This window comes from Charadrius vociferus, unplaced genomic scaffold (assembly GCF_000708025.1).
Source record: "Charadrius vociferus isolate BGI_N301 unplaced genomic scaffold, ASM70802v2 scaffold126, whole genome shotgun sequence".
NCBI classification, from domain to species: Eukaryota; Metazoa; Chordata; class Aves; order Charadriiformes; family Charadriidae; genus Charadrius; species Charadrius vociferus.
The window spans coordinates 3857704-3873758 of NW_009648894.1; the positions used below are offsets into that span (position 1 = coordinate 3857704).

The 16055-nt window shown below is 41.5% G+C and overlaps 1 protein-coding gene across 1 annotated transcript in view; it reads left to right on the forward strand.

Moving 5' to 3' along the window:
- Positions 1-16055, forward strand: part of KIAA1217 (KIAA1217 ortholog) — a 184062-nt gene that overhangs the window by 74918 nt on the left and 93089 nt on the right. The window contains exon 3 of the mRNA XM_009887136.1: positions 10367-10562. Within this exon, the coding sequence (XP_009885438.1) occupies positions 10367-10562 (196 nt within the window). The remainder of the gene's footprint in view (positions 1-10366; positions 10563-16055) is intronic.

The window sequence follows — 16055 nt, forward strand, 5'->3', positions numbered from 1 at the left end:
GCAGTTGTCGTGGGAGCCTGACTCTGGCTGAAGGAGGGATCGATTGCTCAGAGAAGGTTGTTTAGAGCACTATACAAAATCTCTTTTATCCCCACCTCCACCCCACAGGCAAATGAAGATTAAGGAAAATATAGGACCTCCACCTATAAGGACTCAAACAGCAGTAGGCAATTTCCCCTCCAATTTGCATCTCATTCGTGTGTTGGAGGAAAAAAGGTTTGGGTTTTTTTGGCCCTTAAACCACTTTTAGCACATTTTCACATTCTGTGTGCTTTAAGATCAGATGTAGAATAGTAAAGAGAGATGTGATTGGAGAACGCTTTTTAATCATACCATAGTTTACCCTTTATTCTTTTAAAAGTTGTGGTTAATCATGAGTAATACAGTATTTCTGAGTTCTGCTTGAAGGATTCCATGTCTCTGCAGTAAGTGTGAAACCAACACAGAAGTGTAATGACTGCTGCTAACTCCAGCCAAGAGTTGTATAATTTCTTAGGAAGAATGCTTGTTTTGCCATTTCTTGTCAGAAATGGTTGCTAGATATATATCTGAATCTGCATGGCTCAACTCTGCCATTGTTCTTATATTAGAAGAATATTCTCCATTTCTTTGGCGCACCACCACATGCAGTGCATCCAAACTGAGTCCAGCAAGGGTCCTGAGAATATTGCATACTAAGTATTGATAGAGCATATTGTTCCCTGCCATGTATGCCTTTCCTTCATTATTTTTCAGGGCCTCTTCTCTTCTCTTCTCTTCTCTTCTCTTCTCTTCTCTTCTCTTCTCTTCTCTTCTCTTCTCTTCTCTTCTCTTCTCTTCTCTTCTCTTCTCTCCTCTCCTCTCCTCTCCTCTCCTCTCCTCTCCTCTCCTCTCCTCTCCTCTCCTCTCCTCTCCTCTCCTCTCCTCTCCTCTCCTCTCCTCTCCTCTCCTCTCCTCTCCTCTCCCTTTACTCAGTATACTTTCAGTATGCACAGGTTATTCTCTTTTAATTTCTATTGTTCTCCTTTTTCTTTTCCTGTTAACAATTATCTCTCCCCCTCCCCTTCTTTTCTCTCTTTAATCCACAGGTTTTGCAGTGCATGTTGGTCTCCCTTCATTCAGAACTTGACATTCAAAGGTACTTGATGAAAATTGAATCCTCTCAGAGAGTTAGTACTGTACTTTCTTTTTTCTGCACTCTGCTGTGGGTTGAGTTTGTTACCCTTTAAGTGTGTGTGTCTTGCTTCACAACTAGCGTTCTCAAATAAATACGGATCTGCATGCTTTTTCCCTCTGTATTTCACAGCAGTGAAGTGTCATTCATTTAGATTAATTGCTTATGGGAGTGTGATGCATGTGCATCCTTTGACGATTTTTTAATTCTGACTTTTCCTTTAATGGCATGATAGACATGAAGTCCACGCTCTTGCCTTATGTGCTTTGAAATCCACCAAAATTTAGTGGGAGGTCCTAGACAGATAAGTGATCCCTACCAGCTGTGCCAGTTCTAACTTTATTTTTTATATTTATGTATTTTTACATACTTGGAACTGCCTTAAGGGGTAAAAGTCTTGCTGCAAAGTTAAGGACAGCTCTGTGGGCACAGGAGTAAATATTTTTGTATTTGACATGCAAAAAGTCCTGCAACTTGCAAAATGATCTTATATGTACACCGTGCACCTTTGAAGTCACCTGTATCTCACCTTTCTTCCTATTGAGCTCATCTTCCATTTCTATATGACTTGTAATGCCATATAGAATGGATGTCTACTACAATTACAGGCAGTGCATGTGCACATGCCTTTTAGATACCAACGTAAAAGGTGCCTCTGCATGGTTTCTACTGCCATCAAAAGCGCAATGGCAAAAGCACCATGCTAACACGTGCTGTGCGCAAGGAATGAGGCTTTGGAGCAAGCAGAGTGCACAGCGGCTTATTTGCACCTGATTTCCCAACTCGTTTGGTTTCCACTTACAGGATTTAAGTAGGCCAATAAACATGCCGACCACAGGGAAGGGTGGGAGAGGCAGAGGTGTGGAAAGCAGTAAGGCTTCTCCCTCCTCTGCCAAGGAGATGGCCTCGAGGGAGGGAAAAAGAAGCGAAAGGGCAAGGTGACAAGTTGGAAGAGAGGAGCAGGAGAAGCTCCTCTCTTCCACAGCATTTTTCTTGCAGCAGCCCCCTAACTCTCCCCAGGTGCCGGAGCAACAGGCGCTCTGATAAGCGCTTCATCACACATTTAGTTCCATGAGTAGAGGCTAAAAATAAGTCGCCGGCGTGGGTGTGCTGCTGCCGGAGGCAGCTCTGTCTCCCGTTTGCTTTTCCCGGGAGTTTCTTCTTGCTGGGGGCTGGCAGCGCCCACCAGCCCAGCCCGCGCAGAGGGCAGCTCCCACCCTGCCTCAAAGACCTCGCTCCCACTCACCAGCCTTCATGTTGATGGCTCTTTTTTTCACTTATTTTTAAAATAGCATGTTAATGAAGAACTCCTCCTTCGCTTGTAGAAACACAGAAAAACAGGTTTTTCCGGGGCCGCTGCATCGCCGCCTTTGGCTTTGGGAAACAAACACCACAAAAACAGACCCTCCTCCTATTTTCCTTAGGGACATGTGTGGGAGAACAGGGATGGGTAGATAATCATTTTCTTGAATCAAGACACACTATCCCCTAGGTACATTTAGGCATCTGGTATATATTCTTTTTTTTTTTCCCCCCTCCTTTTTGCATGTGGTTTTAAGCATGTAAAGATCTTTCCCCTTTAATCAGCATAATGACAGTTTTTGTTTAAATCATCCCTTTTAATCTGCAGCGTTCTCATGATGGTTTTGGGGATTGTGTAGGTAGGAGTTACCTCACCCGCTGCTGATGAAATGCAGCCATCTCCCGGATGGAACAAGGGGTCATGCTGGCTCATGAATACTTCACAGTAGGTTTTTTAGGAGGGAAAAGAGAAATAGCTTCCAACTGAAACTGCCATAAGATTTTAATTAAGACAAATGTTGATGGCCAGGCTAGGAATTTATGGATAACTTATTTAAAAACAAAGTAATAATAAACTGAAGCTATGATGCAAGAATACGACAGAGACTGCGAAAGAACAAATTTTGCTGTGAGCAAAATTGATGGAGCCATAGAAGCTTCTGGGGGAAAAATAGTGAAGTGATCAGTCACTTTTAAAATTTGGCTATCACATACAAATAAACAATTCATGTCACAAAGCATTAGAATAAAGCAGAGAGTTATATGATTTTGTTTTAAAATGTAAGGTTTCTTTCATTCAGTATGATTTTTGCTCTTTACCAATGGGTGACTATTAGTTTTGTCTATCATTTTACCTCAGTTTCTACCCTAAAATCTCAGGCTGGCATTTGTATAAAGAGAAAACTGTGGATTTGGACAGAAATATTTTTAAACTTCAATGTGGATGGCTTGGGTTTTTCTGATACTTCATGTATTCCAAAGAGATGCCACAGCATGTTGCATATTTCAGTCTGGACTTGTCTGGACCAATTAAGCTGCTCTTAGACTTGCTGCTGAGTTCCTTAGGGCAACATTTTCAAATGCAAGTTCCTCCAATTAAACATCTGAATAAGAGGTCTGGCAGTGTAAGTGCTGAGCACCTACAGCTTTTATTGCTTCTAATGAATATCTTTACTGTAAACACACAGCTTTCCTGAAGAACAGGCTTCAATTTATCTAGGCGCTTACAGTTAGGAACCAAAGTTTGAAAATGTTGCTTCATGTCAGTCATTTATAACAAAGTTTCATGACAACCTTCCTCTGATAACTCTGGGGATCACCCTGCTGAAGAGCAAGCCATAGTCCTGCAAAGGGCGAGCAGGAGTTGGCAGCCTGCGGATGTCCTGCTTGGTGATTCACAGCACTCAGGATTAAAAGAAATGGGTTTTGGCAGCTTGCCACAGCAGGGAGGCTGCAGCTGGCCACCAACAGGAGCTAGCAAGGCTCCTGGGAAAATGTGCAGGTTTTTAGGATGATTTGAATATCATTGCAACCTAAAAATACGGCAGATAAATCCTGACACATCATTAGACGTGTTTTTTTTCCGGGAGGTGAAAGAAACTGGGGTCAGTAGCAGCAAGTACAAAGAGTGGTGATAAAGATCCTGTTATAAGGAGAGAGGGGTTTTGCCTTCAGATAAATTCATAGAAATCGGTAAAATAACCACTTAGCGTGGCGTCCTGACCCCACCATAGCATTGGGCTCTGGTAGCGTGTAGCTGTGACTGAGCATTGCCAGGTTTTGATGCAGCACCTTCCTGTGGCAGCTGGTGCCGTTGGCTGAGTTATCTTCCCCTCCTTCTTGTTCATGCTGGGAGGGAAGGGGAATGCTTTCTTTTACCTTACTTGGGAAAACTTTTCTGGGTCTGTTTCCTCCCTTCTTGAGAGCGTGAAAAGATCTGCACCAGGGCTGTACCTTAGGTTCACGTACACTGAATTCATTGCTTTGCTTAATTACCGTGACCTGGGGAGGGCTCTGTGATTTGTGCTCTGCTTGCTTTCCTCCTGCGGTGAGTATGGAGAACTCAAGCTTTGTCTTGGACCGTCAGCCAGCAGGCGAGGGGGAGCTCGGGCAGCATCCAGCGCAGAACATGCCTCAAAGTCAGGGAGGCTGCAGGCAAGGGGGGTCCCTTGGTTCAGTGCTAGGGACAGTGGGCAACCATGGATCAGGCACTGTGTCTCTCCCTATCAAGGAGGAAAGACTTCTGGGCATTCAGACTATAGAAATTAATATTGCCATCAAACTGAGAGTTCTTGTGAGCAAGGACCGGCTTTGTAACTCGTTGTCATTGAGTCAACAGAAAACAGTGAAACGTTTGTGTTTGAAATACAGAAATAAGAGCCAGAGACATCCGCTAGCCCATGAGCAGGCATCGGGGAATAGTAAAAATAACTCCTGCAGAGTCTGCACGGTGTCAAGTGGGCAGTTGCCCTCCTGCTCTCTTTCGAGAGCACAGATGCTGGCGTGCACCTGCTCCTGGCGTGGTACCCTTTTCAACTGATGGTGTCAGAAAGGAACATGCCATAGATTTTTGCATCTCATAATGGTGAAGTAACACACAGGGAAAAGTGAGCTTGTCAAGAAAGATGGTTTTATGTTGCATTCAGCTGCTGAATCACCTCCCCACCCCCAGTTCACCCAGTGAGAGAGAGTATCTTAATGCATCCATTGCACAGACATAATATAAACTTTAGTTTATAGAGACATGTATAAGCATTTAACTTTCTGAAAAAGTGCTATGGAAAACATTGTTACAATAAAAGCTTAAAAATAAGAACATGTAGGTAGTATTCCCTTTCTCTCCAACAGCAATATGTCACTAATAGAATGTCCAGACAAGTAAAACCTTGTAGTTGTGATAACATGGGACCCCAAAGACTCTGTATCTTTGGAAAAAGCATATCCTTCATTGAGACAACCTTAATTTGGACAATTTGACACAAATGTGATGAAGAAATATTATTGTTGAGGTAATAAATGCTCATGTGCTGTGACAATATTTCGGAGTTAATAAATTCATCATACATTAAACACAGCCTGTTTATATGCATATTTGCAGTCTGTCACATATCCAGTAGCCATCTTCAGCACAAGTCACAGGACAAATAATTTTCTTGAAGGTCAAGAAAATCAGATTTCCATTTTTCTTTTCATTTTTTCTCCTTTATTTGAAATGTCAAGAAGACACTCAAATGGTTTTTTTGCCTATGCTAAGTGTATTCTTTAGAGCACTTGAGTGGAAAGAGTTATTTTACTAGCACGGTATTATTTTGATGTCTTTGTTTACCATTTGTATACTACCAGGAATGCTAGCAACTTCGAAGATGTGTTTGATAAGATTCTTCTCTTGAAGAGATAAGTTTCTGTCAAGATAAAGGCTAAGGAAGTTCTCAGAGACAGAAAATAAAAAGTGTGAATTGATCAAGAGATTAAAGTAAATCCATCTTCAGGTCATGGGATTTTTTTCTTAGTTCTTTTTTTTTTTTTGTCTGTGAAAATTTGTGAAGCAAATTTACGGGAGAGATTTTCAAAAAGGAAAAGAAGGAAAAAAGTTTCATGTATGTAAATTAGTATGGAAAATAACTGGAAATGAGCATGGAAGGGCGTTATGAAGAGCAGAACCATAAAACTGGGGAGAACAAAGGAATGATGGCATTAAGGGAGGCAAACGTGAGCAGAGGAGCAGAAGCAGCAGTTTGCGTGGCACTTGAAGAGAGGCCTCTCTGGTGCCCCGTGACTGCTCCCTACGTTGGCATCTCTGCAATATTTTACTTTTCCTTATTCGAGTACCTTCTGGTTTCACTACTCATTATTTGAAATTTTATTGCATTTAAGGGGCCCTGCGCCTTTTTGCATTTTTTTTCAAAGTCAGTGAAAGAACTAAAGCAGATATATTAAAAGTGCATACTTTGGACAAGCTGTAACAGACAGACATCAGTTGTGAGGCATGATTAACCACAGTTTTAATTCTTGATCAAATCCCAAGAGCAGTTAGAAGATACTGTATCTTCTGTAGCTGCTATCTCCACATGTTATACTTAAATATATACCCTGAAAAAGTTACAGGGAGGTATATCCTTGTATACTAAGAAAATTAAATGAAATATAATATAATCTCAATGCACTATGTAATTATAGGTAAGCTTTCAGCGGAATCGTTCATCTTTATTTTGGCCTTCTCTGTCTGCTGAGCTTCTTACCCAGAACCAGCATGAGCAGGATCTTTTATCAGAGAAGTCCTCGAGGAGGTTAAGCTCAATTCAGCTGGCTGAAAAATCAAGCATATCGCACAGAAAGACATGCAGGGGGATGTCTCCTAAGATATAGCTGGTATGAGGAGGACCATGGCTGACTGAAGAAATTTTAACATAATTAGTATCGACGTAGGGTAAGAGAGACCTGCTGCCTAGTTCTGAACCTTCTTCTGTTTTCTGGCATTTATCCCAGAGGTGTGGCCGGGAAAGCGCTGGTGTTTCCTTGTTTTTGCCTGCATGTGTGGAGTATCTGTTTACAGATAGCTTGATTTTGGCTGGTGCTACTCCTTAGTGGGCATTTTTGTGATCTGAAGTGGGAGTTTTCTGATCTGTTAGGCATTATGTTTTTTGCCCTTTGCTAGCAGACGTATTAGAAAGGCAGCCACCGGCACAGTGATGTCCCCTTCATTGCTTTCACTGGGTTTATGCAACATGCAGTTACAGTGGCATCCTGACTTTAGTAGCAGCAGTCGCCACTGTGACTCTAGTTGGGTTCTGACGGGTCCTGAAACATGGGCTGTATGGTGAATATTTATTTTGTAAATGCTTATACTGCAGGCTAGTTCCTGAAAAGTGAGTATTTAAAGGGACACTTCCTGAAATATTATTTTAAGTTTTTGAATAATTTTAAAATGTTAGTGAACATTCTGTGGAAAAAAATTATGTGGTACGATTTATTAAGTATTTCTTTGCGGTCTGTCTTATTTATCTTATTTGATGTTGAAATCAACATGCTGAGTGATTATTACAAGGATTGGGTAATGCTGAAGGTTTCTGCCCTGCTTTCAACTATCTTTACAAGTCCTTGTAGTTTATGGCTCCATAAATGTTGTTTTTCCTCTCCCCACTTCATGGGCTGGTTTTCCTAAGAAGTGCTGCCTAGGAATTGCTTGATTATTAAATAGCATCAAGCCTGGTGCTCATTGCCAATAATAAGAATGCTTTCCTATTAAATATGCGCTCGTATCTCTCAGTTACTTGAATAGCCACTGTTGTTGCTGTGTTTAAGGATTTTTTATGTTCAAACTGCCAAATTACTCCTGAAATGCGATGTTTACCTAAGTTGAGCATGACAAAGAGTTTTAAACCTTTTATAAAGGGTATGTGTATACATGGTGGATCTCATGAATAGCTTCATTGGTTTTATGTTTGCAGTACTCCACTTACTAGAGTGGAACTACTATGGATTTACACTGGTGTATGTTAAGAGTAGGACTGGGCTTCGGGTCTGAGCAGAATCCATGCTGCGCCTCTGCCTTGCTTTGGAAGGCTCCGGTACTACTCTTGGGGCAGCAGTATTTGGGCTGAGGGTTGAGAGCTGCCAAAAGGGGTTTTTTTCAGTAATGCTGGTGTTATCATCCAGGGGCATCTGAGCTGCTGTCTGTTAGGTCCTAAAGAATTGCCCCAGGGACAACCAAAGAAACACAATATTGCTGAGGTTGGCTCCATCTGCACATTGACAGGACACGCTGGGCAACTGCACAGCTGACACTGTGTCTATTGCTTCTGGCAATGGAGCATCCTTCCCCTTACTGCTTAAATATCCACCTCTTCATATGTGCCGATAAACTATGTACATGCAACTACATGTCTCAAAAGACATCTGGGGATTCAAATGAAAGACAAACAAAAATAAGCAAAAGCAAAACAAAATAAGCTTGACTGATATTATCAGATTTTTTTTTTTTCTTAAAGAAACAAAAGCAATCCCCTTCCCAGCAAACTCTAAAGTTAAAGACCTTTTGCAGGTTGATTTTGTTGGGGGTTTTGTATCTTGTTTTACTTTTAAGTACGGTTTTCTAGAAAGTGAGAATTATGTGCCTTCTAGCTCCCTATTAATGGATACGTGCAGATAAGTTATTAATCAGGACAAGGAACTAAAAAGCTGTAATGTCTTGGTTTGGTAGTACTTCTGTAATATCCCTGTGTAAATAAAATACTGCAGCAGTGATGGTTCCCAAGCCATTTTGAAAAGTTGAATGGAGCAGTACTGACTAATGAAATTCTTTCTCTGTGTTTGCAGGTCACTTGTCGCCTCTGTAAATTTTCATGCACAAGTCCCTGTATTTACAACCTGCAGACTTGTGCTGACCATGTCAGAGGCACTTCAAAGCATACTTCAGTTTGCTGAGAGAAAATGTTGTTAGCTTTAATACCTGCAAAAATGCAATGCTTTTGAGCAATTTCACTGTGGGACATTGGATAATAATACTTTAATATTAGCATTTCAAAAGCAAAAAGTTCTGGAGGATTTAGCTTTCTTGTGAGGTATTTCTAATTTATAGTAGTTTGTGAACAACTGCACAACTTGGCAACAACAGGCCTCTATAGCCAGCTAGTGAAAATGTAATAAAAGTTGAAGTTCTTCATACTTTCAAGGTCACATAGGGAATATTTTGTCATGCATGCTATTGCTGAAACGAGCTCACCTCATTTCACTTGAAAAAACACTGAAGGAACCAAATGTCAGCAAGATAAGTCATCTTGGCTTTCCAGAAAGAAGGAAAATCTTTTCTGGATCTTGACAGCATCTTCAAACCTAGAGTTGAAGTTGTTTTTAATACAAGGGATTTTTAATGTACTAGCATCTGACTTTAAATGATAGGGAAGAGGAAAGCGTATATGTTTTATGACATCTTGTGCCTGGTGCTGATTATAGGCCTTTATAAAGTAGATATTTACATACTGGTTTTGGGACCGAGTAAGCTTGCTTTGCTTTGAATTTCTGCTTGTACAGTGTCTGTTCTAGTTTGTTGTGAATGTAGAGTTTGCTTGAGAGACTGGAAAATTAGTCTTCCAAAGTAATAGTAACATGCGGTTGAGGGAGTTTCACTAAACAGTATTGAGTATACTTCTTAAAGTAATCCCTCTTTGTAGAAAGCACTTACAATGTCACTTATAGTTAGCAAAAAAATGTTTAGGATGTTGTATCTCCTGTTGAGTGTGGTTTTATCAAGCAGATCTTACAATGAAAAGGCAGTAGAAGTGCATAAATGAAAACATCTCTCTCCCCTCCTGAGGGAGTCGGCTTTTTCCAGATACTGTGTTTAGCAATTTACTAGTATTATTGCCCAGTAAAAGTAATACTTAATTTGGTCAGTTAATGAAGACGTTTCTTATTTGTGCTGATGCAACAAAAAGCAAAATAATTGTTTGTGATTTCAGCTAGAAATGTTGGATGGCTATTTTGGCCTTGCTGCATGGCCTGTACCTTTCATAGGCAGCACAGCAGAATACACTGAGATTGATAGCTTACAACTACATCACAGTAATTCTTTTCAGAGGCTTTTTCTTAGTAGACTTGTCAACTTAAGTGTGCGTGTGTGGACATGCCTATGCTATAGCAGTTGTCTGAGCAGCAAGGAATGGCATTACCAGAGATCTCCTCAGCACATGCCTTATCCTCAGGGCCTTGTTAGCAATAAAATTTGCAATATGAATGTTCAACCATAAAAACCATAGGAGAATACCCAAGGACACTGTTTTCCTAAATAACCTACACAGAAGTGACCTTCAGCATACCAGTATTTGAAGAAGTTTGGACTTCTTCCTTCTCTTTATTTCTTTTTTCCCATATTCCTGTTTCAATACACCAATAATGAAATACTCTGTTTTGCAGACAAGAAGCCCCAAGCCGTCCCAGAGCCCACAGCCCAATTTGGGTGACCAGACAGAACACCTCTCTGAAGCATCTGCTGATTCCGTAGAGGCCATGTCTGAAGGTGACTCTCCAACCCCCTTTTCGAGGGGCAGCCGGACGCGGGCAAGCCTTCCCGTGGTGAGGTCGGCAAACCAAACAAAGGAAAGATCACTGGGTAAGACCCTGCTTCAGTCCTCCTCTCTGCTCTTAGCCTTTGTTTTCCCTTTGTGCCTGGAAAATAGTCTTTAAATAGTTGGAAGTTAAAAATTAAAGACTTTGGTAGCACTTTATTTTTAATGTTATGTTGTTCTTTGGAAATGAGCTCAGTATGGGGCACTGGGTAACTCAGGGGAACAGTCAAATTATTTTCGTAAGATCTAGAAGTGTGCTGGGAACATGGTAGACAAGGAGAAAGACACAGACCCTGACATGAAATGCTGACTAACAGTTAAAACCCAATATTGCAAACTTTTGCCAAGCCTGTGCGCTATGTGGCAGTGAACTTCGTACAAGGTTGCACACTCATTTTCAGACAGAGAAGACACAAGGGTTTTACTTTATCATCTCTTCAAAGCCAGACCTGGTTGGAAGAAGCCTAGAGAGATTATTGCCTGACAGATCCAGCTCTTCGTGAAAAGACTTGGTATTTGCGTGGCAGTAGCTTTCCAGGCAGAGGATTTGAATGGATACACTGACAGAGGTGCCCTTTACTCTGAGGCAGCGCCCTTCCATCTGCATGGTGACACGGGTGATATGTTAGCGCAGGTGGATGTCTCTGCTTCCTGCGTTCTTCCCATATCTCAGGGTTGAAATTAAGCCCAGCTGTGAACCAGAGCTCCTTTTATAAGAGTGGATTTTGTCCTGGAGACTGCTCTCAGTTGATGGATGACACTAGTAAAGGCTGTTTTTTTGAGGGAGGACACCAGAGGGCAGTTAAACTGCTGCGAGAAGGTGGCATTAACTCGCATGCGGATTGCTGAGGAAGGCAGGTTTTTGCTCAGAGGTAATAAACTGAAATGCTGCTTTCCTGTAGACTCATCTCCCAACATACAGAGTGACATAAACCAAAGGCTGGGCTGTAAATCATACCATGCTTGTAAGCTTGTCACAGTAGTTTACTCATTCCTCAACAATCTAAGACAGTTTCTGTCAAGAATATTATGATATCTGACAAACACAACAAATGAGAAGAAAACAGGGCTGGAAGGGGTCCCTGCCACCCCCAGAGCTGGCAAGTGCAGAGCAGTGGGGCTGGGGACAAAGGGCTGATCCCCGCCCATGGAGTGGAGTGGCACTGCTGCCCTCCCAGAGCCCGGTGGGCCACCAATATGTCAGGCTCGTTGGGGAGAAATTTTGAAGACTTTGGGGAGAAATTTTGAAAACTTCAACCTGGACAAGACTTTTTGGTTCAGTGGTGCTTTTAAGAGCAAGCGTGTAGCGCATGTATGTTTACTATACATGCAGAGGATTCATCTCTGCCTATATGTCACTGCTGGCTAGAGCATCCTCAGAATGGCTTGCTTCATCCTGAGATTTTCTGGAAAACATGTATTTGCTCCGATGTGATGTCAAGTGGGTTGGGCCTTTGCAGGTCCCTGTGAGGCTCTCAGTCCAGTCTGTGTGGGTGTCAGCTGGCATTTGGTGATTACCCCAGGCCATGTAGGGTATCTCAGCTCTGACCTTCTGTTTTGTATGTGAGCTGAGAATTGACAAACAGCTTTCAGAAAGCTTTTTGTTGGCATCAAAGGAGGTGGCCTGCTACGCACCGGTGCTTTGTGCGGCGTTTTCTCCCCCAAAAGCTGAGCTAGAAACAGCTTTCTCATTGTCAGTGTGTACACCTGAAAAGAATACAACCTCATTTCTGGAAAAGACTTCAGTGCTCATCCCTATGAATAAGCCTGGTTGGCTATAGGAAGGGCTGCACTGGATTAAACCAAGAGTCTGCCTGGCCCCATATTTTGTCCCCCAGAGGGACCATAGTCTAGGTCTTGCCAGTCTAGGCAAGAGTAAGATCAGGGTAAGTATGTGTACATATGATCCTTCCCCTGAGTAGTCTCCCAGCCTCAAGCTACCTTTAGCTTAGGGATTTCGTAGTTATGTTTTCTGCTTGTGTAATAACCTTCAAGAGATGTCTCCTCCAGGTATTTGTTCAGTCTCCCTTTGAACCCATGTAAATTTTTCACATCCACAACAGCACAGCTGTGACTTTGGCAGCAAGTTTTGCTGGTTTACTGCCCAACCATCGCTTTCTCTCGCTTTGTTCTGTATTTGCTTATCTGCCCTAAGTTAATGTCGTGCCCCCCTGTCCTTGTGTTGGAAGTGACAGCAAACATTAGATCACTATCTGCTTCCCCTGGGCCATCTCTGATTTTGTAGGCCTGTCATTTCCCTCAGGTCATCTCTTCTCCAGGCTGAGAAGTGCTGCTGTAATCACTTGCTCATCACCCAGAAACAATCCCAGACATTTGATTATCCTTGTTGCCCTTCTTTGCACTTTTTCCAGTTCCACAGTATCTTTGCTGACGTGAGAAGACCAGAGTTGCAGAAGCTCACTGTTAAACAGTCCACTCTTAAGCCCTTTTCGTAGTATCTGTTGCATATGCTGAAATGTGTTGTCCAGGTCCTAATGGAGCGGGGTCATTGAAGGTGTACAATTTTATTTAATGGTCAGGATTTCAGACCTTGCAGGTCCCTGTCCCACCCTGTCTTTCAGATACGAGAGACAAGACCCTGACTTACCCAGCATGAACAGGCAAAATGCAGGGGAAAAAGGCAGGGAGGGAAGGAAGCAATGTAATATGAAGCATTTGAGTTGAGAGTTTTTTAGATTTGAGAGTTTTTAGATTTGAAATTGGAGCAAAATAAGCCTTTTCCCACTTGCATTGCAGGAGGGGTCACAGCGATGTGTGTAGCTTTAGGGATCATCACACTAGCCAAATAGGAAGTAATACATTGTCACCACCCCACAATCTGTCATTTTTAAGTTGTTCCAGGAACTATTAATGGCAAATGGTTTGTGTTAAAAGATAGTCTAAAAACGATTCTAAAATAGTTCAATTTTAGATTGTTATTCTTCAATATATTTCTTTTACCATAATGTCCCTTTCTGTCTTTTCTGCCATTGTGTTCCAACACCACCATTAGCGATGTTCTGAAATTTGAATTTTGAGACTCTCTGCAGAGTGTGGCCCTGTTAGGATTGTTTTAACTTCCAGCAGCACAAGGGGAGTGTTTATTTTTAAAAAACAAGCAACTGTTTATAACTTCAATTTTAAAAGCATCATGAAAATATTTCTGTTCACATGATTTTAAACAAGCTGTGTGTAATCACCTTCCTTCCCATCTCTATTAATTTTTTAATTTAATCTAATTTAAATATAAATTATGTTTTGATCCTCAGCCAACATAGTTTCAGTGAGGAAAATGACCAACTTTTGTGAATTTTTATTAATTTTACATTTAATATCTCAATGCCGTCTTTTTAAAAACCTGATGTTTTCTTTTTGAAATTCTAATTCTTCTGTAGGTTTCTATTTTATTAACTACAAATGAGTCAGTTTGTTTTTAAATTGTGGTCTGAATTAACATGGAGCTTGAGAAGGAATAGCGGTAATGCATTTTGGCTACCCCAACATCATGGTTTTGTCAGTCAGGACTAATCTAACAGGACATGGTATTCTGACATGCAAAGTTATGGCATGCCATGTGGAGTTGACCCAGAAAACAGTATTCCAGTTGTGGGCCCATTTAAAATTTCAGCCACAGCTTTCAAAACAAAGGTCTTTCTTGGCTAAGAGGTCCATCAGAAATCAGCACTTGTCTCATCAATCTGCAGCCTGGAGACAAAGCGAGATATTAAAATAAATTAATTCACTGTGCAAGAGAAAATGAAAAGTAATTTAAAATATCTATTTGAAAGCTGGGAGTTCTTCCAGTGTGATAACTGTGGGAAAAAATTATCTAGCAAAACTGTCAGAGCGAGAATCAGCTGAAACCTGGATAGTGCTCAAAAGCTTTCAACAAACTTCACTTGCAATTTGCCTGGAGGAAGCAGAACCTGAGAAGCGCCTAGCGAGGTTCTGCCAGCAGCCAGCCTGTGCCCGCACCGCAGCTCACCGCTGCTCCGGTACCTCCCCAACGAAATGAAGACTGACAAATATTTTCACTTGTAGTCTCTCTTGTGGCACAGCTATACCAACGGTGGGCCTGATCCTTTGTAAGGGCAGGCACCCGCATCCTCTGTGGTGACGGAGCGGTCAGGGCGGTTGAGGCGATCTGTCGCAGCCCCGAAGGGCAGGGTGTGATTAACACCTCCCATCGCAGTAACAGCTCTAGGTGCCCCCGCAGGACTGGGCTGGGTTGGATTAAGGAAGAGTATGGTATTAGGAGGGATTTCCATAAATGCACAAGGATGTGGGTTTGAGAAATCACTGAGGAGGATGAAGCTTTATGGCTGGCGTGCTGCAGGCACCTTCTCTGGGTGTCCTGGCCAGGGCACCTGGCTGCTCTGGTCCAGATGAATGAGAAGCAGAGGATGATTTAGCTCCTTGTTGACAAACCTGTGCCTAAAATTAGGTGGCATTGAAAGGCCTCTGGAGAAATGTCTGATTCTGCCAACATTTACATTTTATTTGCCTTCAGACTGGTTACTCACAGGAGTAAAATTACACAACCGATTAAGGATTGGCATGGGGATGGTCTTAAACAATCATGGAATATTCTGAACATTATTTGTTAGACCCCCAACTCCAAGTTTTAGCAGGCATAGATTTTAGTGTCTTATTAATTCATTTGGTGCCACCTTCTATGGAAATACTGTTACTGATTATAATAGTCACATTTGGATCTTTTGTAGCATTTCTTTTAAAGCCTGGTAAAAAAAGCGTCAGGGCCATAGTTACAATTTTACACAAGGAAAACTTTTGCAGAGAGAGGGGGATAGTGAATTAGTTCCTGTCACCCAACAGTAGAAATAACTCTCTATACATGTGTATGCAATGTACTGTAAGACTTACACAGAACAATATAAATGTTAAAGGTAAACTTATATATTACATTGGTGGTAATTAATTGTTATTTACTATTTATGAGCTAGAAATTAAAATAGGCATGTTAAATCAGGCAGAAGATGAGTGAATGGCCAGAGATTTTATAAGAGAAGTTTGTGATTTGTGAGGAGTAGCACTGCCCTCTCGGAGCCCTTAGGGCCAGATTCAAGCCTAATGAAGTCAGCAGGATCTTCAGTTGAATTCATGGGAGAGGAACTCCCTGGGAACTGCATTTCAAGTTAAGGCTGAGCATAGCTTTAATGTATTCAGTCATCTTAAAGAAATTTTCCCTATCTTGTCTTTTTACAATGTATGCAAAGCAGCCAACATGCAAAAAGGTCATGTAAATATTTGCTGTCATGGTCAGATACATTAACATGGGCTGTCAGGTCTATAGGAAAAACAGCCAGAAACAACTAGTTCCAACTATTGAACTGAAACACAGATCCTGGGAAATTAATATATTCTAAGGTAACAGTAGTTTTTCTGTCCAACTTTCCTAGACTTTATCTTCTTTCACATTTCTTCAAATTATAGCTGAAGTTTTTGGACTTTGAAAGAAAAAAACCCAAACCAACACCTCTTACCTGAAATACTTTGCATCAAAAGAGCAAAAAAAG